Below are 23667 nucleotides of genomic sequence, written 5' to 3' on the forward strand. Positions count from 1 at the left end.
AGTAATTTTTAAGGAATGCAGTTATTTGCTGCTGTTTAGGAATTACGTTAATATGTTTATGCAGTTACAACAATTATGTTGTAACTCTGCAAAGCTGAATAGTAACCAGCAGAGGGTCTAGTTGAGTAAGTTAAGTATTACTGATGTYATTTAATAAGAAGCAACAGTATTACAATTTAATAAGGCTATTTAATAGGTCTAAAGTGACAGATGATTTACATACACCTTTGAAACTAGCAAGAATTGTCCTGATACTSCTTTGGTTTTTATAAATTTAGGTTTTCTGCTTTTATTCTTGACTTCTCTCTGCAGTTTTGTCTAAAATAAAGTAAGTTTTAACCTTGACTTTCATCATCTGTTTTGCAGGCTGGCAGAAGTAAAAGAAAAAACAGACCATTTTAAAAAGSTCATTCAACGACTTGATATGGATCTGGAGAATCATCGAGGTAATATGACTACAGATGCAGCAGACTATGCAGAGCTGCATCCACTTGTTCTATAACAAACTTTTATACCTATTATTTGCTTAGAACTTTTAGGCTTATGCAAATATAACGTGTTCATCATCACCAGAAGTTTGGTTTCTACAGCCTTTCCTTTTCATACATAAGAAATGGGGAGTACCCACCTCCACAAATGTGGAACATTTGACAAGTTCATATYGAAAATTACCATATAAAATAGTAGTGCAGCTGTGTGGTTTACCATCCAGTTTTATTTTTAGTATTTCTTGAGGAATAGAAGTTTTTCTTRCTGGAAGCACTGCAGAACAAGCTCATATTTAGAAATGCTTTTATTAATTTTACCTTTTACATGGTCYATTACACTGACAGTGAATGTGGAATTGATAATGTTTAATAAGAATGTATAAAACAGACAGAATTAAGTAKTATTATTCAGTATTATATTGAAACTTGGGCTGATCTTTGCAAGAAGAGTTTATAAGCTGCCMAATAAGGGCCTTGGCTTAAACTGATCTCCAGCAAAAATGTTCTGCTAGCGTTTGGGCTAGGTTAGGTTGGAATTTGACCTAGCACTTTAAGTTTTRGAGGAAGTAACTTTAGTTTGAGCATAGGTCCTTAATAACTATGAAAGGTTCCCTAAAAAATGAGGATTTATCCAGTTGAAAACCTTCTTTTGATTATAAGRATTCTTGTTGAGATTGGAATTACATAAGTATATGCCTGCATTCTGAAAATTTTTATAAGCAGCTATGTAATTTACTATGTATGTTATATAYTACAATACATATATATGTTATAACTTGTTGAGTTATAGCAAGTAATTTAATATAGGATTAATGAATTGATGCCTTCATACTTTATGATTTTTCTGGGGAAATCAGTGTAAAATCTATCTGTAAGTTTCTTCCAGATCTATAAATCTGCCTCTAAACAAATGTTTTGTGCAGCTGTTTATCATCTTTTGCATGACAAATATTTCATATTTCTACACATACTTCATTATTTTTGTGAAAATAGTGTATTAAGTCTGCTTTATTGGCTCTTGTGCTTCAAGATAATATCATTGCGAACTTTATTGTTCTTTAATTTTTCCTTTTTATTTGRCTTGCAACCATTTTTTTGTTAATTTTGGAGAAATGCAGAAGGTAAGGAGTTGCTTTTCACATTTTATAGTTCATACAATTATTTGTTGCTGGAGTGTGTCTTTCACTGTTTTAGAAAAAGGAAGCCTGTTGAAGAAGTTTGAAGTGTATGTTGGAGAAAGCATATGGTCTCTGTACCATATCAGGAGCACTCAGAATATTCAGAATCAAGTTACGTTGTAGTATAATGTGAAGGGAATTACACCTGTTGGTATAATACAGAAGGAATAAAGAAGATATTAATAAAGAGTAGCTTTAAGACACAGAAATGTAAACTCCCAAAGTTCCCTTCTTTRGTGAATGGAGAGAGAATCACAAGAGGCTATTCATTATTCTAAATGCTCTAAATTGGCATCTTGGTGTGTCCTTGAAATTTCTGTGCTCTGTCCCTCCCCAGTCACTTTTCTTCCTGATCAGCATTTCAACATTATTACCTAATATTCCCAAAACTTCAGCTCCTAAAGTTTTTTACATGAATATAAGTTGAAATAACAAGTAGAGAAAAAAAAAAGAAATTTTAACTAGGAATTTCTAAATATTTCAGTGTTCAAAACATTTTTGAGCAGGAAAAAAACTAAACAGACCATATTGAAATAACTGGYTTTAGTTTTTGCCTGAGAAAATCTAAATAAGTGAAAAAACTCACTCATACATGTTCTATATAATAACCATTAACTTTAATGATTAGTCAAAGTCAGCATTAACTCACAATGGAACAGACTTAACCCTTCGTAAATTGCAAGAGAGATTAAAGTACTAATGTATTAATGAAAATATACTGTAAAAACATCTCAAAGTTGTGGTCTTTTCTCCAAATACCTTTTTCCTTTAAACACTTGATAGATCATGTAACTCTGTTTCATGGCTCAGTATTACTAGAATTTTAAAGAGTAGAACTGACTGAGTTATTAACTATTGGAGCCTTGTCTTACAAAATGAAAGACAGAGTTCCAGCAAGGAACAAAGCCACAGCTGCAAGGAAGCTGAAGCAGAGTCAAAGTCCCTTAGGGCCCCTCAGGTGTTCTTATTGTTTGTGTATACTAGATAAAAAGGAAAGCATGGCAGTGAACAAGTAAAAAGATGTGGGGAAATTTGCTTGCTCAGGTATATATGTGTCTATTTGATTATTTTATTATGTATTCTTTAAAATGACAAGATTATGTTAAAAATAAAAAAATGAGTAATWTCGATGGTTGAAACAGAATTATTTCTAGGAGATGAATTGTCTCATCTTCTTGAGACAAACATATCGGGTGTCCTGCTTTACCAACACATATAAATTATGAGCTATTTATAACCAATAGCTGAATTTAAAGATAGAGTAAATATGTATGTTACTCCTTACATCTACTACCACTATATCAAAGGCATATGGAAATGTTCTTTCAGACTTAATTGCAGCAAGCTTTCTGTGCATTTTATTTACCTGGACCATTGCATCATTTTCCTGTTTATTTCCTGGAGATTATCATGGTTTCTTTCATGCTGTGTATCCTTATGAAGGTCCATTCTAATAGGTGAAAGTGCTGTTGAAAAGGCTCATATATTAAACAGGGCTACAGGAAATTTTAATTAATCATGGTGCCCAAATACACAGAAGCATTTGTTCTCTGTTATTAAAATTCACTTGACGGCAGAAAAACCTTATGAACTTCCCTAGTCCAAACCAAGTATTTATCCCACTCCGCTTTATCAGAAATTGTAACCCCTGAAAGTTTGTAAAAATTGCATTGAGGCTAATCTACTAAGCTTTTTTTTTAATTTAAAAGTTCTGTACAACATAGTCRGTTAAATTGACTACGTGAAATGAAATAGGATGAGTCCTAGAGTTTCAAGGCCTGTAGAAAYTCTATTTTTAAAACAGGCTTTTTGTCTACCTAAAGGAATCCAGGTCTAAGACAATGTAAAGTTAAATCTGTGTTACATCTCTTGTAGGAGAAGAAAATTGGAAATACAAGGAGCTGAAGAAGAGGGAAGAAAGCATGGACAGTAAGTTGTCTACTATTATTTAATTAGTCCTAATTTCACTAAAATACAGGTTTTGTTATATTATTAAAATACAATTAATTTATAGGTGCAAACATCTGATAGGCTGATCTTTGGATAAAGTTCTGTGGATAAGATAATTGATACCTTACAGGACTGTCACAAGTATTTGTAGCATCTTTCAAGGCTTTTCATCAACCATTAACAGTATCAGTTTCCACAAATAATCTGGAAAAACTAAGCAAGCAAACAATTTGTTAATGTTACTGGATCAGGACTAGTATTGATTTGTCAAGTACAAACATATTTTTTCCTGTGACTGACAAATACTGCTGAATAAGGAAGGTGTAGCAGATGATGTATACTTCAGTAAATCTTCTGCTTGTGGTGGTTTTAGAAGCAAGATAGGCAAATATTGTCCASTATTAACCTATATTGTGCGTTCGATTGAAAAATTATTAATTGTGAAAGATGCAGTGCCAAAATGAAAGGAYGTATTGCGTAAAGTTTTGCAGTGTGTGTGGTGTTTATGTTATCTTAAGTATTTGTAAGTACTTTTCTAATCAGTTAGAAYGTGGGAGAGACCATCTTACAGAACAGTTTCACAGAAAATGCTCCATCAGAGAAGCTGAAATCATGTTGGAGAACATGGTTAGAATTTAGTATACTTTAATTATGTCAGAAATTAATTACAAAAAGTTTGAAATTACCGTTTGAAAAAACTATGTTTCTACACTTGGGCCGAGTAATCAACTGCAAAATAACAGAGTAGGGAGCAGTTCATTAGGTACAGCTCTGTGGTGTAGCACAGAGTTACAAAGTGGACATGACTGAGCAGTACCAGAGTAACATGGGAAATACCACAACAGCAGGTATACATAGGAGTATAATTTGCCAAACATCTGAAGTAATCTTTTCCCCTGTGCATCAAATACTTCAGAAGTAGTATTGTCTTTAGTTCTGCACATAAAGAAAGCAGCTGTCACTCCTGGAGAAAACTGATGGGAGGATGCAGAAAGCAAGACCTGCAAGGAAATATGGAAGAATTAGTCTTTTATTTTAGAAAATTTATGACAGTTGTCAAATATGTAAAAAAGCTGTTTCAAACAATAAGTGAATAATTTATTTCTGTATATATGTGAAGGATAGAAAAGGAGTAATACAGTGCTAGCTGCAGAAAGATTGCAGGTTGAATATTAGGAAAAACTTCCTAACAATGAAACTTAYCAAGCATTGAAATAGATTGTCCAGGAGAATTATAAAGTATCTGTCAGAAGCTGTGTATGATAAGAGTGAATTACTAACATACAGCTGGTTTTGTCCTGGAACAAGTGAATTAATTAGATGAGCTCTTGCAGTCTCTTGCATTCAAGAGTTTTTATGAATCTGAGAAATACATAGCACTCAGGGRAAACAAGGTCAACCAGACAAGTGTGAGGCAAAAGAAAGTTCGTTGCAAAAAAACAATATGATGAGATATAAATGTGCACCTTTCTTAATGTTTCTAAATAAATTCAAAGGTTTGAAACAAAAAATATATAAAGGGAGAAAAACACTAGTCAAATTTTATARCTGCTGTTCTGAGCTAATTCTRCTAATTTCACTGTTGCCGCCTCAGTTTTGTAGAATTATATACATATCTGTGAATGTTACATATGTTAGTTTCATTGTTTCATATTTATAAATGTGTGAAAATGCTTTTCTGTGGTTGCCAAATCCTTCTTGCCCAAACAAGGAATTCTTCAGTTATTCATGCAGCTATARAGTTTGCAATGTCTTATGGTTCCCTAGGGCTCCTGTGTGTATTACCCATGTTGCAGGAGGAGAGCCAGCAGGAAGAAATAATTGTAACTTAGAGCTCTGGGCAGCATCTTGCTGGACTTCTAACTTCCATGTGATGTGTCCAGCACCATTTTTTTCAACATCTCTATCACCATAAGTGCAATGTGTTATGCGTAGAGAACAGAGTGCCTACCACCATTAACTGCATTGTTAGATTCAGTTGGACAATTATTAGAATGAACGTAAATTAGACATGTAGCTAAGGGACATCACACAGAAGGGAAGAGGTCATACCAGGTCTCAAGACCTTAGCAGTGTCTGGCATTTAGTCCAGGCCATTAGATATAATAAAGTTACTTATTTCCTTTATTTAGTAGCCCGGGTCGATAGCTTTCAGAAAAAAAANAAAAAAAAAAAAAAAAAAAAAAAAAAAAAAAAAAAAGACCAACAACTGCTGGGAGAAGCATTTAGAAAAGCATCAGAAATAATGGGGTGGACTCTTCTTTTCTGTTTGGTGGCAGCCGTCACCTAAACACTCTACAAGAACATGGTGGCCTCATGTTCAATATGTCTCACTGAAAGAATTCTCCTTTTCATACCAACCCATAAGCCAACAAATTTCAAGGTCTCTGCCACCTGGATTTTAAATAAACAATTAGATTAACCTATTTAAAACTGTGCAACATACCAATTTTATATAAATTTTGACAGGAAGCAACATTGTTTCAACATGCGAGAGCCTTCTTTTTTGTGTTTATTGATCTCTAGGTTTTCTTGATACTTTTGAAGATGTGAAGAATCAGGAATTTGAACGAAAGGCCCAAATAGAAGCCAACATTGTTGCCCTCCTGGAGCAGTCGAGCAGGGTAAGCATTTCCATCCTCCTTTAGCAAGCTAGGAGGTAGGACACACGGAATAGGAAAGTGTCTGAGTAAAGAAGGATGATGGGGATCATGTATTTATATTTGTATTATATATTATATGTAACATTGATAGATATATACTGTATATATTTATATATTTATATTTTTAATAGTTTCTTACAAGGGTTAAACATTAAACCATGTTTAGCCATAGTTAAAAAAATTTGCTTAATTCCMTTTTTCTGGCTAAAGAGTTTTGAATAGTATGTAATGTTGTAATCAGAGCAAAGAAATATTTGCATAATTTCTATAACTCTTTGTCTCTGCTATAAATCATATTAATAATGATTAGCATCTTCAAATACTGTAAATAAAACTACTGCAGTATTTTGTTTATCCAAAGGTTGCAAATCTCAGTATTTGGGTATTCTGTCACTAGTATTACTTAACTAAAAGTATTCCAATTACCCCTCTGATCTACTGAAAGTATGTCTGAAATATCCTGCTGTGTAATATTTAATGTAGCTGTTATAAAAGAATAATATAATAGTTTAGAAACAGTTCACATTTGCAGTCTGCCATTGCTTTCGCTTTYAAGACTTCTTTTCTTTTAATGTTTTTGGCTCTCATGGATTTTTTTATGTTATAGAAAACTTTCGTCTGAGTAATATTTTGATTCTATGATTATTTTGATTGTCTTCTAACTCTTTCAATATAGTGGACCACAAGGTGTATTTTAGGCACTGTCATTTATTTTGCAACAGACCCATATGGCAGCACAGTTTCTACTTGCTGCATTTTTATTTCATCTGTGCTGGCCTGTCAATACATCTTTTATCAGAAGTTGGCAGAATAAGTCATTCACATTTAAATCACTTCAKACTATTTTCAATGTTTTAAGTCTTTATAGTAGACAATGTCATAGGACAGGTGAGTTTCTTATTTGTCCAGTTACCATTCGTTTCAAAAATACAGCATGTTCTTATTACTGTTATTGGTAACACACAGAATTTGAATCATATGAAACAAATTTCATCTGTTACCAATCAAGAGCTGAAGATTATGCAGGAAGACCTCACTTTTAAATCAAACGAAATGCARAAATCACAGAGCACTGCTAAGAATCTGATTACAGGTAAGATCAGCAATGAATTTTCAAATTAATTCCTTAAAATAATAAAGACTTATGTGCACTGTTACACTGATAACATGCAGAAGATTTTCAAATACTAGATAACAAGTGATCTCCAAATATTAAAATACAGTGGCAAGTTCACAAATTGAAATGCTTGTTGGTAACAAGTTATTTATTTTCCTCAATTTATTTATATTTATTACCTATTATTTGTTATATAGATATAGTAAGTATGTATACTTATATATACTTACCTTACTCTTATCACTAAATGATCATCTTCCTTGYACAGATGTTAAACAAGTGTATTTGAATACAGGGGTTGAATTGAGCTAGCATTTGATTTTACTAATACTCACCCCAAAATAAGATCTTYCATGATCTTGAAAGAATGTTTAACMAACTRAAGTAGAGTCTTCCCCAGTTAGCCAACCATGTATTATTTGTAAATATAGTTCTTAGTATCACTTGSTTATGGTTTGTGCTTTTCCAAAGGAATATGTACCATGGGCAATTAACTGACAACAGTAGTGAATAGCTCCCAAATCSCAAGGCTTTGGTCCTGCAAAGTGAATAGTCATTTTGACTTCGTTTTCAAAATACTGAAATACTTAAATGTAAGCATCTTCAGGATGCTCTCTGTAATTTCAAAAAGCAGACAGTAGTTTTCTTTCATTCCCATAACAAATATCTMTTCTCTATTTGCACTGTTTATAGCAGAATTGTCCTCACAATTCTGTGTCTTTGCCAATATCATTATTGGTTCTGCAAACCTTTCCTTATTTGTTTGGCTGAAAGGAAGGGGCAGGAATTAAGAACTATAAATCATTTTGTTAGAAAACTATTATGTGCTGTACTTGATAGTAATTTTCAAAATAGGAGCCAGTATTGTGACTTCGAAGTAGTTATGAGCAAATAAGTTGTTTGGCACAAAATGTTAGAGAAATTAATTTTCTGTTGTGTGTTTGAACACTTAGTGTTTGCTTGTCCACAAATACACATTTTGCATTTGTGCTGTAGTTTAAATTTCTGGGAAATATGTTAAATTTCAAATAGGACTTTTTGTTCTTTCATATAAGCATAATTTCTGACTATTTTTACAATACAAGGATGTTTTGGAAACACATAGTGTTGTAGAGGTATTATTGAAAGACATACTTCTTTCTCTGCAAGTGAAGAGAAGGAAGTTACAGTACATAATTTTCATAATTTTTCTGAAGCAAATGTCGGACAGCTGGGATTCACAGATAGCGTAATAAATAAGATTCTTTCAGAAATACAGTGAATGCTCAGTTTGCACAGTTGAAGTTCCTTCCAACCTTTGAATTATAGCACAGTCATCTTCAGGATTCTTTTGTTATGGAAATCTGGATTTCCATATTTTCTTGCCGTGACAAAGATATAAAAAGTCCACCAGGAGAATCCTTAAAAAAATTTAAAAAAAAAAAGGAAACCATGAAGAGTAAACAAAAGTGCTGATGGCATAGTTTCCCAAAAACATTTCCCTAGGTCACTGTAGTTTGTTCTGAGAATTTGCCACTGTGTACACACTGCATGCTAGACGCTGCAACTTCATGGCCTATCAAAAGGAACTGGGCTGCATCCTCTTCCTGTCTCTTCCCCTAGAGGAATTCTGAGGKTTTTTTCAGTTTTAAGGTTTTTTCATTGAGTCTGCTGCTGGATAAGGAGAAAATTTGCACCTTCCAGTTTCTTTCCTTTTCTCCAGAAAGTGTGAATGGATAGGAATACCCATTGCAGTCTCATCATMGTTTTTGTATTTAGACACCACAGTCAAAAAAAATTTTTGCCTTTTTGGCATTTACGTTGGTACTACTCCTTACTACATGTAAAATAAATTCCAACTGGTCAACTATGTATAATTTTAAATAACAAAACACAGATATTAGAACAGTTATATAAAAAATGAAAATGCTGTGATAAGACCTAAGTAAATCCTTATGGACATCTATAGTTGTTCTCTGCTATTTCTCTAATGCAGTCTGAATTTATTTTATAATTCTGTTTTTTATTGTTTCTGATCTAAAACTCTCATTTATTGATGTCCTTAAGCGTTTGTCTTTTTACCACAGTGCTGTAGGAGCGAGAGATGAAAGCTGTGATGTGTTCAGTTGTGGTTTGCAATCTATCGTTAACCAATACCAGGAACTTCAGTGTGAAACTCTGGGCAGTCATGCAATATGAAATACTGTAGACATGGGCAAAGTGTTTTCTTAAACCCTTTTCAGTGGAAGGCAGACTGTGAATTACTTACATGTGAAGCAATCAAAAATATTAGCATTTTATATYCTTCTTTTAATTGGAATGGGAATTTTTCATATTTACGTAACTGCTCTTTGCAGGTAGAGAACCCTTTCAATCTTAGCTTATGGATCAGCATTCCTCAGGGTAATTGCAAATGGTACACAAAATCTTGGCTTTCTTTTTTTCACTTTGGGGTTCCTAAAGAAATCATGAAAGTGTTCTGTAATGCACCAAAAATGTTGATAAAAGCAAATCTAAAAAATAAGTATCTGGCATAAATACACAAGCAAAGATATGAGTACCAAAACCCTGCTCTAAAAATGTTTGATCAGGCAATATTTTCCCATATAAATCCAATGAGGAAACCATAACCACAGTTTTTGGAAAGATGAACTCTCCTTCTGTCATATAGACACATGTAGTTTCTTCTGCTTGGGGGAAAGTTGGAGGGGGAGATTTTCTGTCCTTTTTTTCAGCTGATCAGCACAGATCTAACTGTGAGCAAAATGCACACCCATGCCAAGSAAAGTGTGTTTGTGCAGTCTCATCCCTCCCAAAAGCACAGGTTGCCTGATGCTTCAGATTGTAGGAAAAAACTGCATTTGTATTATTCTTCTGCGTCAGACACACATTTGAAATGTTAGATGTAACCATGTTATAATATAGTAATTTTAATGTATGAGTCTAACTTGTGAGATGGTGTGAAGATCAATTTTTTTTATTTCCTTCACTTTAATTGTCCCATAAATATCAAAATCAGAGGATATTCMGGGGCTGTTTATACTGGTTTAATATAGATAAACCTTTATGCAATGGGCCATGTATTATGAAACAAAAAGTACTGTTAATTAGAGATTGTGTGTCTGGTGATCTAGAAAGTCAAAAACTGCAGATGGACCTACAGAAGATGGAACTGTTGGAGGGCAAGATGGTTGGTGAACTGGCTTCTCTTAAAGACAAAATTGAACAGACAAAAGCAGAATTGGAGATCTACAATAATTTGCCAGCTCTGAAAGCATCAGGAGAAGAAAAGAAAAAGGTAATATGAGGAATGAGACAGAATTTATGTGCTTTTGAGCAGCTAGTGGAGGGGAATGCAGATTTGTGACAGCTGAAAAGTGGGCTTGCACATCATTGCAAATAAATCCAAATACTACTTTGCTTATACRTATGACTTATTAATGGGTACATGTAGCCTGTGTTCAGCTGGGTATCTTTGGATAACCTCCTTCCACAAAATCTCCCAATTCCATTTTAGCAATTCAGCTGAACAGTTCTGATGTAATTTATGACTACCCATAACTTTCAATTTCTCAGTCTAACACACAACACAAGCAAAAGAGAATTTCCTACAAATTCTTAGTACCAGCATTCCCACTAATGCTCATACAGTATTGTCTAAGCATACAACTTGGTCAGAATCATTAAGTATGCTTTTTAGGACAGAGCATGCAGTGCTAGAGAAAAGCCCCTGAGTTCTTTATGCATATGCATATGGTCTTGTTCTGAAAGGAAAAGAAGWAGCATCTTGAGAGGTAAATTGAAATAATTTGCCTGAAGCTTACAGCAAATGAACTCATCCATTAATCAGTTGGTGTTGGTTTTTTTTCCTAACTAGAAACTCCAGGATGACAAAGAAAAGTTAACAAAACGCAGCTATGCTTTTAAGAAAATAATGGAGCACTTGAATACAGAGTATGAGACACTAAAGAAGGAGCTGCAAGAAAATGARACCCATTCTCAGGTACAGGTCAAGTTACATATTATTCTTTCAGTTATTTTTTCCTCAGTTTTAGTTTTCTCATACACATGAAACATGGTATGGACAGAATCTGTTTCTTCCTTTTCAGGGAGTTTTCTAAGTCATCTGTTGTGTGTAGGTGTATTTGCTGYTTTCAAACAGAAAGTGGCTTGTAAGCTTTGGATTACTAGCAGATACCTTTCTGAGCTAAAAACTATGTGAATCCTTTGTTTAAGTGCTCAGAACTCTATGTTCTGCYCTTCTTTTGTTTAAGCAGTTTGAGGACCAAGTTAGAAAGAAACTACAGAGGGAGAAAAAAAAATCACTACTGGTTAGCCAAGATCCATTTTGCTTTTAAAGTTATGGCAACGAGTTTTTTGATTTAAATCTGTCCTGTTAATTCCATTTTTCTTTTTCCAGTTCTGGTCCTTGCAGGCCACTGAAATTTTAGGGTCTGCTCACACTTAAATAACTTTGGGATATATATATATATTTACATTTCAAAAGTGAATTAGGAAGGAAGACATTTATAACCTTTTAAGCAGCTTTGATTCCTCCAGTATAAACACCCATAAGTTGCTATCATTTTGGCAGCAGAACTTTACTGGCATATAGGTTTGAAGGCACGCAAGGGAAATGGATAATATTAAAATAAGGTGGAAATGGAAAGTTGTTATTTTTTATGCATTTCACTGGTTTTTATTGCTTGAGGTTGTTGACATATTTGTTCTTTAGAGCTGTTATTTTTTTCTAATACAATTAAAAGCTGAAGGTCATATTTTTCATTAAAGTTGACTTTCTTCTGGAATAGCATCATGGGGTCGATGAGAGGGCATAGCTCTGACAGAGGCATATGTGTCCATTTGTAGCACAGGATTATTATAATCACTCTAGGATGATGATAYAAATCCTGGAAGCTACATGCCAAAACCTTCAAGATTTCAGATACTGTGTATCTTTCATACCAAGATAAAATTCCAGAGTTTAGGTGAATCAGGAGTGGATACCCAATGTTAAGACACTTGCATAATGAGGCTTAACATTTTATATAAAATAATAGTTGTACAGCATTTCTTCAGTTCATTGAGGTGCAGCAATTCTATTCTAATATGCATGAAAAAGATCTATTTCTTTACTTGTTATGCCCTGAGTGTAAATATGATGAGGRTGAATTAAGGTGCATCTTATAATAACTGATGACTTGACATATGTAAAGCATTTCTAAGTACAGATAGTGTTCAGAAACATGGAGGACATGGGAAATTTTGCAAGAGGCCAATTGGCCTTCAAGGAGTTACAATAGAAGTAAACTGAATCTTCTCTGTGTACAGGACAGTAAGTATTTCAATTCTGGCCTCCTTTACTTGCTGTATTGTGTGCAGCAGGATCTACAACCAGGACAATAAAAGTTCTAATTGGTCAGAAATACCTGGTCTTGAAAGCAAATGATTGTCGTGTTTGCTGTGAACCAGTACACTAGATAACTGATTTCTAGCTGTTAAGATTTGAGTTATATGGCAACTATTTTAATCTCTTCCATTTTAAGAATAAGCTTTTAAGTAAAAAACTGCAATATTTTCCTAGTTTATTACCTTAGTTTCCACTGAAAGTTTAGTCTCAGAATGATTTTCAGTTTTACATTTAAAAATAACATCTTCATATCTTAAAATGCAGTACCTTGAACAGTAGCATCAGAAAAACAAATATAAAATTGTATTGTAAGGAAGCAGCCATCGATATAATGTCCACATTAGTTTCCTGTTGATGCTGAAAGTATTGAAGAAGTGCCAGCACTGAACCCACACTCCTACAATCTTCTCACTGCAGCTCTGTTCTTATCACAACTTCTGGCATCAGACAGGAAACTTAACTATGGAAGTAAGGAAGTTTCTTCTGTGTAGTGCAAAGTCCAAGACAGTGTCAGGAAATTTGGTGATTTTAGATCTTACTGATTCTAAGAAGAGATCATCTAAATGATATGAAGCATAAAGAGAATYAGTATCTCCCAGAATTGTTCACCTTTTTACTTCTGACTTGACTGTTAACTTCTTTATATGACACATCTTGAATTCTCATATAATTTTTTCATCCATAACTGCAGTGGCATGCAGTGCTTTTATTACAGATGGATTATGAAGTGCTAAATTATATATGCAGGTTCATCAGCAGCAGCTTTTAAAACATTTTGCCGTTGTTTCTCATGTCTGTTGTTTTTTATGTGAAATAACTTTGATCTTATCAAATGATAGAGTACAAGGCACTGATACTAAATTATTTATATAAAGAATGTGTGTAATAATTACCGTTTTGATTTTTGGCTCTTTTTTGTTTTTGTATTTTCAGCTTACAAATTTGGAGAGGAAGTGGCAGCACCATGAGCAAAAYAACTTTATGATGAAGGAGTGTATCCTTTAAGAAGTAGAGTCAAACTCACACACTGTATTAATTGAGGAAGAAGTCTGTTTCCTCCAGCAGAATAAGACAGGACGGAATGGGCAGCAGAAGACAGGGGAGGAGGGGAAAGGCAATCCTTTGCAAATGTCTCATTAGCTGATAGGTATTATATATAGCAAAACTTACAMGTGTTGTCTGAAACAGTTTTATGGGGTCCTAAAGCGTAAGATTGGCCTTGTCTGGAATTTTTCCTTCTTCCTCAGTTTTGCCACTAGTTTTCATGCAAAGTTCATTTTCACATATGCCTTGTTATCTGAAATTAATCTGTCAGTGTAGCATTGTTTGAAAACATGCTGGGGGAGGGGACCTGCCTTGTAGCTCTCTCTTTATGTCATTAAAATTAAAGAGTTATATTCCAGTAATCATATCAGCAAAATCATTACTTGCTGATTCGCAAATAAATTTCATAAGAGTTTTTGAAATTAGGAAAAGCACTGAAGTTTATTTTAATTAGAATTGATGGTTCTTCTCATCTGGTACTATTTTTMTTTTTGTCTCCTTAGCTATGATAGAGATTTGAATAGGAAAAGCTGCACTTTTATTTTATTTTCTAGGGACAGTGAATTCACTTCAATAAACATTACTGAAATTATTTAAGAAAAAAATCTAAAATCTCTAAGATGCACAAAATCACTGTTATGTGATTACAGTACAAATGTGGTTGGTAAAGGTAGTATCAAAACTAGATYCCACCATCTAGTGTAGAGTCTGGACAATGGACATTCCTTCATGTGTCAGAAAATGGCATGGGGATATATTTCAGGCAATTCTGTGATAGCCTAGCCATCAGAGAAATAATACTGATGATGGTGACGATAATATATTTAATAATTAAAGCATATACATATAGGTATACATRTACTGTTGTTTTCTTCATATACCAAATATCCCATTTCTCAAATCTGGTAAGTGTTCTAATTTTTAGAAAACCATTTGAAAAAAGTCTTGGGCAATGTGATGTAGTTGGAGCCACCTCCTCTTTGTAGGAGGCTTTACAGAAATATATTATTAAGGCAATACTCTTAAACACAATTTTTTTTAAAGAGGAAAGCCTTTAAAGCAAACAAAGAGATAATAAAGGATAATTCAGGATAATAAAGCATCTCCTAACTTGGTATGAAATATTGCCTATCCAAGTGCAGAGTCTTATGCAGAGTACTCATGTCTGCTTAGGCTACTGGAAAGCTACTGCTTTCTTGAGCTGGGACTTCTGTAGCCAGAGTTCCAAAGTGCCAGATTGTATGACTGCACATAGCTGAGTGCCTTGAAATGTTTTGGTTTGCAGTGCAACAATAGGCAAGGTCCTTCATGAGGGACTTACTGCCTGTAAGTACATGAAAACAAAGGTGACTCAGGCATGCATGTAAGTTTTTCTTTTTTCTACARTGCTTGTCATGAGGTGGCAGCTAGTAAATTAGTGTAAATCTTTTAGCCCCAATCTGAGCTTTTTCCACTACTTTCATCCCTTGACAGTTTTGACAGAAGGAAATATAAGGTATTGTGATTCCCTTGTGATCTGTAATTATGCTCATATTTATACTGGCAGTTTGTTTCCTTAATTCATTTAATCAGTCATAGCAACAAAAAGTCAGGAGAGTGACTACCAGCCAGTAATGAAGAATGTGAGAAACCTGGTCAGAGAATACAACAAAGCTCTCATAGAAGCTTTACAGAACACCAAGAACTGAACCCAGGCATTTCCTTCCTGTCCCAATGGACCAACAATGAGAGATGTGCAAAGGCCGCATAGAAAGCTGGATTACTGAGATCATTTACTCACCACTAGGATGACAGATATTCTTAAAATTATTTTTCCAGGTTTTTAGAAGTTATAGGTTTAAATACTATTCCTCCATTTGCACTGTTTAAAAYTTTTAGAAATTTCTGAATTTTAGAAACTTGTATAAACAAAAAGCAAATACTTCCCAATTAGTTACTGAGGCCCATTATTGAATTGCATCTCAGATGGGACATTTTTGTTTGCTTTGCACATTGAATTTCTAATTACCTTCTAGTCCTGCCTCTTCCAAACAGAGCAGTTTTCCCTGAATAAGGACTGCCTCACAGGCTGTCATATGCATTATCTCAAATTAAGTGTATAATAAGATAAACGGTGATATCAACATACCATACCTACGCAGAGAGCAATTTATACCACTAAGGAAAGTATTTAAGGATGAAAAACATCTTTTAAAGTCAAAATTGCTTCATAGTGTGAAATCTTAAAGCAAATGCAAATTTTCATTTCCTAATGGAGAATTAACTTCCTTATTTTTAAGATGTAATTATAAAGAGCAAACTGTGATAAAAGTAGTGAAACATAGCTAACACTGCTTTTGTGTGGACCATTTTACTGCTGTAGTATTCAGTAAAGGAAATAGCAGAGAAAATTACTTGTATTTTCTGCAATGTTTTTTTCTCTCCAGTTTCAAGCTGCAATGTCATATGGAACCTCTGACAAATATACAGTTTCAGCATAGAACAAAACCAGGACTGATACAGAAAATCACAGTGTGCTTTGTGATACAGACATTTCAGAATACATTTAGATAAAATAAAATTTCTGTTTATATATTTCTCTCACATTCTGCATGTAACGTATTTATAAAGTGCTTTTTGATAACTTCTTTCCCTTGATATTTTGTAAGCTAGTCCTGATCGAAGAGAAAAAGCACAGTTGACTATAGACAAAAATCTTGGCTAGACAGTAAACTAGCCTTTTACAAAAAAAACTATTGAAAGCAATGGGATCTGGATTTATAATTGTTCTGCTCTCTTAGAAAAGTTTCCCAGAGAAGATACAGACTATGCACCTCACTTCATAAAGCTGGAGTAGAGAAACAGGAAATGTGCCAAGTTCATTTAAATGGTTCTGCATTTTTACTCTAAATTTCTTCAAATCTGTCATTGTCATTTTGAGTAAAAAGAAATAAGATGAGATGAGAAATGAGAAAATGAATGAGAAGAAATGAGATGAGAAAGAAATGAGATAAAATTACTGAATATTTGTGCAGAGAGCACTGTTTGCAAATTCAACAGAGTAAGTGGTGTTGCTCTATATATTTAAAATATTTAGAGATAATGGAACAGGATTTCTATAAACTAAGAACTGCTATCTAGGGGAAATTCCCACTAAGGTCTCTTCCTTCCTGTCAGAGTTGCAGCTATTCCAGAGAAAGCCCATTATTTGCAGRGATAAAGTTGAAGTCTGATATTCTCACCAATCAAACCATCAGCCAGAGAGATTGCCTCCTCAATTCCACTTGTGCTGGAATAACATATTGTAATGAACAATGGAAAAAAGCTGCASTCTGAATAAACAGACTGCTTTGAATTAGCTTTCACTTAGGGCAGGGAAGGTTTTTTTCCTTAGTAGCGGTTCTATAAGACAGCATGGTAAGGTTTACAGGTTTTTGTTGTGTTCTTTAGGAGATGCCTGTCMTGAAACCCCTTTCTCCAGCATGCTTTTCTTTTCCTTGTTCTTTTGAAGGATCTTCAGATAACCAGCTTGTGTTTGAGAATCTGATCACTTGTTCTTTCTCTTAACAATTCATCCTTATGGTCCTTGATAGTGGTCTTAGTACCCATGGCTGAAAAAAAACCATGGCTTCTAAGTGATGAGCTGCACAACAAGTATTTAATCTCCCTCTAGAAGAGGAGTAAGTCACTCCTGGTAGTGAGCTGTGTAAATTGTACCCTTATCTTGCTCCTCAAGTCTCAGTGAAAATCACATTTCCTTTAACTCTTTATCGTTTTGTTTCTAATACAGTTTAAGTACCAGGCACACGATGTTTCTTCACCAAAGCTCCTTTGTGTACATCAGTAATTCAGTAAAATAGGTCTTTCTCTACCCAGGCAATCTTTTATCCCTTCTATGCCATGACTTCAGACTGAGAGGACATGAATCAACKGGCAGCATCTATGGGGTGGAGATGTTTAAAACCTCTTCCACTCACCTCGCTCACCAGGGCTGAATAGATGTAAGGATCACCTCCCTCAGCCTGCCTGGCAATGCTCTTCCTAACACACTCCAGAATACCGCTGGCCTGTTTCACTGTGCATTGTTGGCTCTTGGTCAGCTTGGTGTACACCATGAAGGGCCCCAAGGTCCTTCTCAACAAAGCAGGTTTCCAGCCACTCAGCTCCCAGTGTGTATGGGTGCCTGGATTGTTCCTCCACAGTRGTGGGACTGTGCCTGAATTTTTGTGGAACTTCGTGACATTCCTGGCTGCCCACTTCAACTTAAGTTTAAGTCCCTCTGACCAGCGGTGCACCCATAGGGTGTATCAGCCATTCCTCCCAGCTTTGTGTCATCCRTAGGCTTCCTGAGTGAGCTCTGACCCATTGTCCAGGTCATTGGTGGGAAGGTTAAACAGTATTGCCCCCATGTCCATTCCTGGGGTATTCCACTACTGTCTGGCCTTCAGCTGGACAGCAGGCTACTGATCACACAGTGAGCCCCAACCCTGCTTATCTGACCGTACTATCAGCTTACCTGTGAGGATTTAATGCTTAGGATGAGGTAAATGATGTGCACACCTCTCACCTTGCTCATTGAGTTAGTTGCCTCATTGTGGAAGGCTGTCAGGTTGGTTAAGCCTAATTTCTGCTTCATAGATCTGYCCTCTCTATGGATAGTCACCTTCCCATCCTTCATGTGTCTGCAAACCATATCCAGCCCAAGTAGCTACAGAACTTTCTCAAGGACTGAGGTAAGGCTAACCAGTCCGTCATTCCCTGGCTCACTCTTGCTGTTCCTGAAGGTAGGAGTGACATTTTCTGTCTTGGAGTATACAGAAGCCTCTCCCTTATCACCATTTTAAGAAAAGGTACTCAGGAATGACCTTGCAATGCCGTTAGTCAGCTACCTCTCTACACCTGGGTGCATCCCAATAGGCTCCATGGAGTTATGTGTATCCAGTTTGTTAAAAGTTCCCYAACCTGGTCCCCATTTATTCAGTAAGTTGCCCCTGAGGCACTAGGATACCAGGTTTGACGATTARTGTCACTCCATATCCTTATTCAATAGCACACTGTATGAAAAGAAGCATTTCAGTTTCAAAGTCTGCGGTCAAATGGTCTGTTGCTGCTATGTCATTTGTYCTTTGCTTGAGGATGAGCACAGGAATTACTACTTTTGTTCCCAGCTCCTGATGGCATGACAGTCCAGAAACCTCTTTCCCATATAGTCAGGCATATCATCATATCTCCAGGTAAACTGTATTTTTGCTGCAAGCAAGAGTTAATCCTCTTGTGCTTCRTCTTGCCTTCACTGTTTTTCCTGGTGATCAAAAAAAAGCTTATTTTTTTTTCAAAATAAGTTTATTTTTTAAGTTCTCTTCATGAGCTTAGAAGACAACAATASAGTATTCCTGTGAGTGATTCCAGGCAGGCAGAACACTGAGAGTTCTCTCTGCCTGACACCTTCAGTTAATGGCTCTTAGTGCTATGTGCTGTTTCGCAATTGGAGGGACATGTTTCCAAGGTGAAGTGGCTTCAAGTTCTTTCAGTACACTTCTATTTTCCTGCTGCAAGCATGAAACAAAAATACAAGRCAGACCTTATGAAGAGGCACTAACYACTAGAATGTCTGAGTTTGAGGAGAAAGAGATWTGCTCTTCAAAATATCTGTTTTGAGTGAACGCCTTGGAAACGTCTCATGGTGATGTCATCTGCATGAGGTGGATGTAGCAATTGGAGTGAAAATCTTCCTATTCTGAAAATGATGATAAAATTGGAGTTCTCTTGAACACATGCACAGTGTGAGTAGCAGCTGAACATGGAATGATAGGTTCTTGTATATGCAGAGCAAGGCTGGGAAAGGTCGGTCAGTCACTCAAAATGGAGCTGGATTTCTCCCAAACTAAATAGTTGTCATGTTTTTGAGTAAAGAGGAAGGAAGCCTTTGAGCATTCATAGCTACAGAGATGATCTGAATTTAAATCCCAGCTTTGATCAATCATTTGTTGGATTGACAGAATCTTGGAGCRGAGGAAAAAATGTTCTTGCCCTTACTTGCATTCTACATGTACAGGTTCTCCTTTCAGGAAGGAGGAATAACTGGACAATATGCCAAATGTGTGAAATGGGAGGAAATGTTCCACATTTAAAAAAAAAAAAAAAAAAGAAAAAAAAGAGCCAGAAATATAAAACTACCTACTGTTGTTTCCTCTTGTAGAGCTAATTCCTTGAAAGCTATATTCATTTAAAGTGACWGAGTTTGATTCACTGAGCACTAGTACCTTTGTATCAGCCCCAGGACTTGTGCTGTGCAGCARCAATGAGCAAGGTGCAAGCCCTCTGTCTCCAACAGACAACTCAAGTGTGACTGCAAATACTCGTGATGTAAGGGGACTCAGCATCGCTTAAAATTAGGGAGTGATTGTAGTAGAAATTTTCAGTAGCATCAGTCACCTTTACAGTTAYGCACGAGGGACAATTCTAAATTAAGCCTTCAGATTTCCAAACTTTTTACAAGATTTACAATCTCAAATTTGGAAGAAGAGGCAGGTAGACAGCAAATTTATTATTAAATGAATAATAATATTATGTGTTGAATTGTGTTAAAATCACCATTTAAAAAGCACTACTAAAGTGTGAGAATAGTTCAGTGGAAGATAGTAGGTCCAGCAAACAGGACATTAAGAATKAATTTTTCTAACCATGGTGGGTTACATTAGAACACTACCTCAGAGATGCAGTTAGCATGACCCATTTCCTGGTCCTTGGAAGCAATAGTTTGATCTTCAAACTTCAGATGCATTGTGAAATTAATCTTATTTCTCCAAATGTCACAACTACGRAATTTGCCTCATTCATGCCCTTTTACTTTCAGCAGTCATACTATTTTTGCTGTGCATCAGGTTTATTATGAATATCTTAAAGATATTTGGATATTCAATTGTTGTCATTAAACATAAATACTCAGGCTCATTTGTTATTTAAAATTTATTGTAAAATATTATGATGAAAGTAGTAGAACGGAGGAGCAGGGTGTTTTTGTCCTGCTGAYAACAGGCAGGGCATTCTAAATTATACATGAAGCCTTCTTCAGAAGAATACAAGTGACTTGCAAAGTAGAAGTTTTGGGAGCATAGGTGTTGGACTAATGGCCTAATGTCTTTCACAATGACTWTACCGATACAGAAGCCCTAAGGTACTCCTGTGTTAACTGATAGCAGAGAAACCTGTGAAATCTTTCTTTGAAAGAAACCTGAGATTCCCATCAGATCCTGTGTTTAATTCCTTTTCAATAAATTCCCTTCCATTTCACTATCAAAGAAGACAGGTAAGTAACAGCTCCCTTTGGCTGAGGTGGTTCTGTAGATTGCTCAGTACTCAGCCATTTTCCAGGATATGTTCTCCAAGAGAAACTTTCTTTTGAAAAGAAAAAAAAAAAATGCCGAGCAAAAAAAAGTGGATCATAGCAATTTTTGCAACCCCAAATTGCTTTCTGACTATGCATATGCAGGAATATGAGCTGCAGGGAAAAAAAAAAAAAAAATTCTTTAACTTTACTACCTCACCTTAAAGTTTCTCAGAACCATCCATTTCAATACCACCATTCCTCCACACTGTCCCATCCACATCTGCATGATTTGTACCCCAGAAACCTTTACCTTCCTCCATTTAACACTACCACTGAAAGGGCAGTAGGGGCAGTGGTAGGGRGAGTGCTCATCCTGAGTGCTTAGAACAGCAGCTGCACATGGCCTCTCTCTGGCCACCTGGCTGCTAGCTCTCTTCCAGGTAGTCCAAAATAGATGGCTTAGGGGCTACAGCTGGCATCAGTGATGTTGGAGAAGAGAACAGGTTCTGTTTGAGAAAAGAAGCTTAAACTCCATTTCTKAGCCTTTGTTTCACATTCGCTGACTGTGGTAATAATTCCTTAAGTTCCCTTACTGCCTCCCACTAACACATATTAACATCATGTCAAGGCCAAAGTAATGGCTTGGTTCCAAAAAACATARTACAACCAGACAYTGCAAAAGGGTATGTGATTTCTGCTAACACATCTACCTGACTAAAGTGCAGTGGCATTGTTTCTTTTTTCCTYCTCACATATTTCCATGTGGTACAGCATGTATGAATGGGTTGTCCTTGAGACGAGTGTGCTGCTTATCTAAAGAGGAAAGCCTGGTGTCAGGAGTTCAGGGCACTTGACATATCATAAAATTAGCCTTCAGCAGAGTTAAGAAAAGCCATGTTTAATGCTAGGGTTATATTTGCATGTTGAAAGACAATTTGTTTCCCTGCTGCAAGTAATTTAAACTCACGCATGCCATTGTGTTGAGGGTTAAGATGTGAATGTTGATGTTTGAATCAGCAGTTAACTRCCAACAGATCTGATGTTTTTGAGGGGAATTATTTTGATACTGCATTTTTGAGTCTTCCCAAGTTCTTTAAAAAAGACGAGAGTGTGTTCTATGGGGCCACAATACACCTTCATACGTGCCTGAGGTTGTGTCAGGGGCATGCTCATTATAGGGCCTGGTAGTCCCACATGCAATAAACGTTGGAGTAAATCAGTACCATATTTTACTTCTTGTGCCATCCTTACTTTTAACCTGGTTTCTTTTACTGGCCATCTGGTTTTGCCAAAGACTATTTTCAATTCTTTGGCTCATTAATAGTAAACACARGCTGAGACTCAGTATCCTTGTTGGCTAAGGACTATCTGGTGGAGGGGACAGGTAATTCTACTGCACTTCTGTGTGTCTCACTAATCAGAGGGATGATCAGATCATAYGGTTTTTAGTTCATGGGACACAAAATTGATGTGACCTATTTTAAGACAAATTTATATTCTAATCACATGAAATATAAGGATGAAAATATGAAATATGAAAGATAGACCTAACAGACACTTAATGTTGAGTGAGAATAAGCCAGAATGTTGCAATACTTTCAGTATTGCAGTCTAGAAAAAAGGTCTCATGTGATTAATTTTTACTTCYGTGGGAGTAGTAATTAAATTGTGGCTCTTAAAAGCTTTCCAAATAAAAAYAGACCTAATTATAAACAGATATTACATAAAATGGAGTACTTCAGTGTTTGCTGACATATAGGTGCTATTCTTTATTCCTTCAAAAATGGATTTTTGTAATGAAACACAAATCAAATACATATTTCTGCTGATGCTGGTACCCTAAACAAATTCTGACTTGGAGTAGGATGCATCTCCTCTCTTCTGGCTTCACCAGGCCTTTGCAACCTTCTTGTATTTGTGCAGTGCTGCATGTTAAGCTGTCCTCTTTGTCCCAGAGATAAATAACTACAGRGTCATCAAGGCAGATGACATGATCAGTAGGCACAAGTTGGTTCTTTAAAAAAGAATAAACAGCTCACCTGGCCCATTACTCATACTGTAAAATCAGTTCCAGTAGGTATTGCTTTGTGTTTAGGTGCATTTCAAATGGAGTCATGATGCATTTCTCCTCACTTTACAGCAGGAAAGTGAGATTAAGTGAAAACTTTAAAAAATGCCTGTAAGCTTAAAATAGCAGTCTGGAGAACTACAGCCTTGACTGAAGTTGCCTAAGTCCCCTTTCCTTCCTCTCTGCTCCCCATCCCTCAACAAATCAAAAGACATTAAAAATAATTGATATAAGTAGGTTAAATGAATGACAGAACAGTTACCCACTATAGAGGAAATATGATAATACACAGTATCTGCTAATACACTAAGTACTSTGATTTTGGAGGGACCTCTGCCCGCAGGGATATAAAAGCTAAGGCATGATTGGAGTGTGGGTAATCACTGCTATCAAAGAGTAGAGGAAGAGTAGATGTTCTCCAAAATCTGAAATGGAGAAAATATATGTGTTTACTTTAGTCT

At 35.6% G+C, this 23667-nt stretch overlaps 1 protein-coding gene across 2 annotated transcripts in view; it reads left to right on the top strand.

Moving 5' to 3' along the window:
• Positions 1-16401, top strand: part of IFT74 (intraflagellar transport 74) — a 34989-nt gene extending 18588 nt beyond the window's left edge. For both annotated transcript variants that reach the window (XM_057364973.1, XM_057364972.1), the window contains exons 13-20: positions 367-446; positions 3542-3595; positions 6143-6240; positions 7246-7372; positions 10510-10673; positions 11253-11378; positions 13719-13779; positions 15402-16401. In XM_057364973.1, coding sequence (XP_057220956.1) covers positions 367-446; positions 3542-3595; positions 6143-6240; positions 7246-7372; positions 10510-10673; positions 11253-11378; positions 13719-13779; positions 15402-15517 — 826 coding nt within the window. In that variant the 3' untranslated portion in view covers positions 15518-16401. The remainder of the gene's footprint in view (positions 1-366; positions 447-3541; positions 3596-6142; positions 6241-7245; positions 7373-10509; positions 10674-11252; positions 11379-13718; positions 13780-15401) is intronic.
• Positions 16402-23667: the final 7266 nt, after the last annotated feature.

The sequence above is a fragment of the Malurus melanocephalus genome, unplaced genomic scaffold, assembly GCF_030028575.1.
Source record: "Malurus melanocephalus ecotype Western Australia unplaced genomic scaffold, MMel_1.1 scaffold_45, whole genome shotgun sequence".
NCBI classification, from domain to species: Eukaryota; Metazoa; Chordata; class Aves; order Passeriformes; family Maluridae; genus Malurus; species Malurus melanocephalus.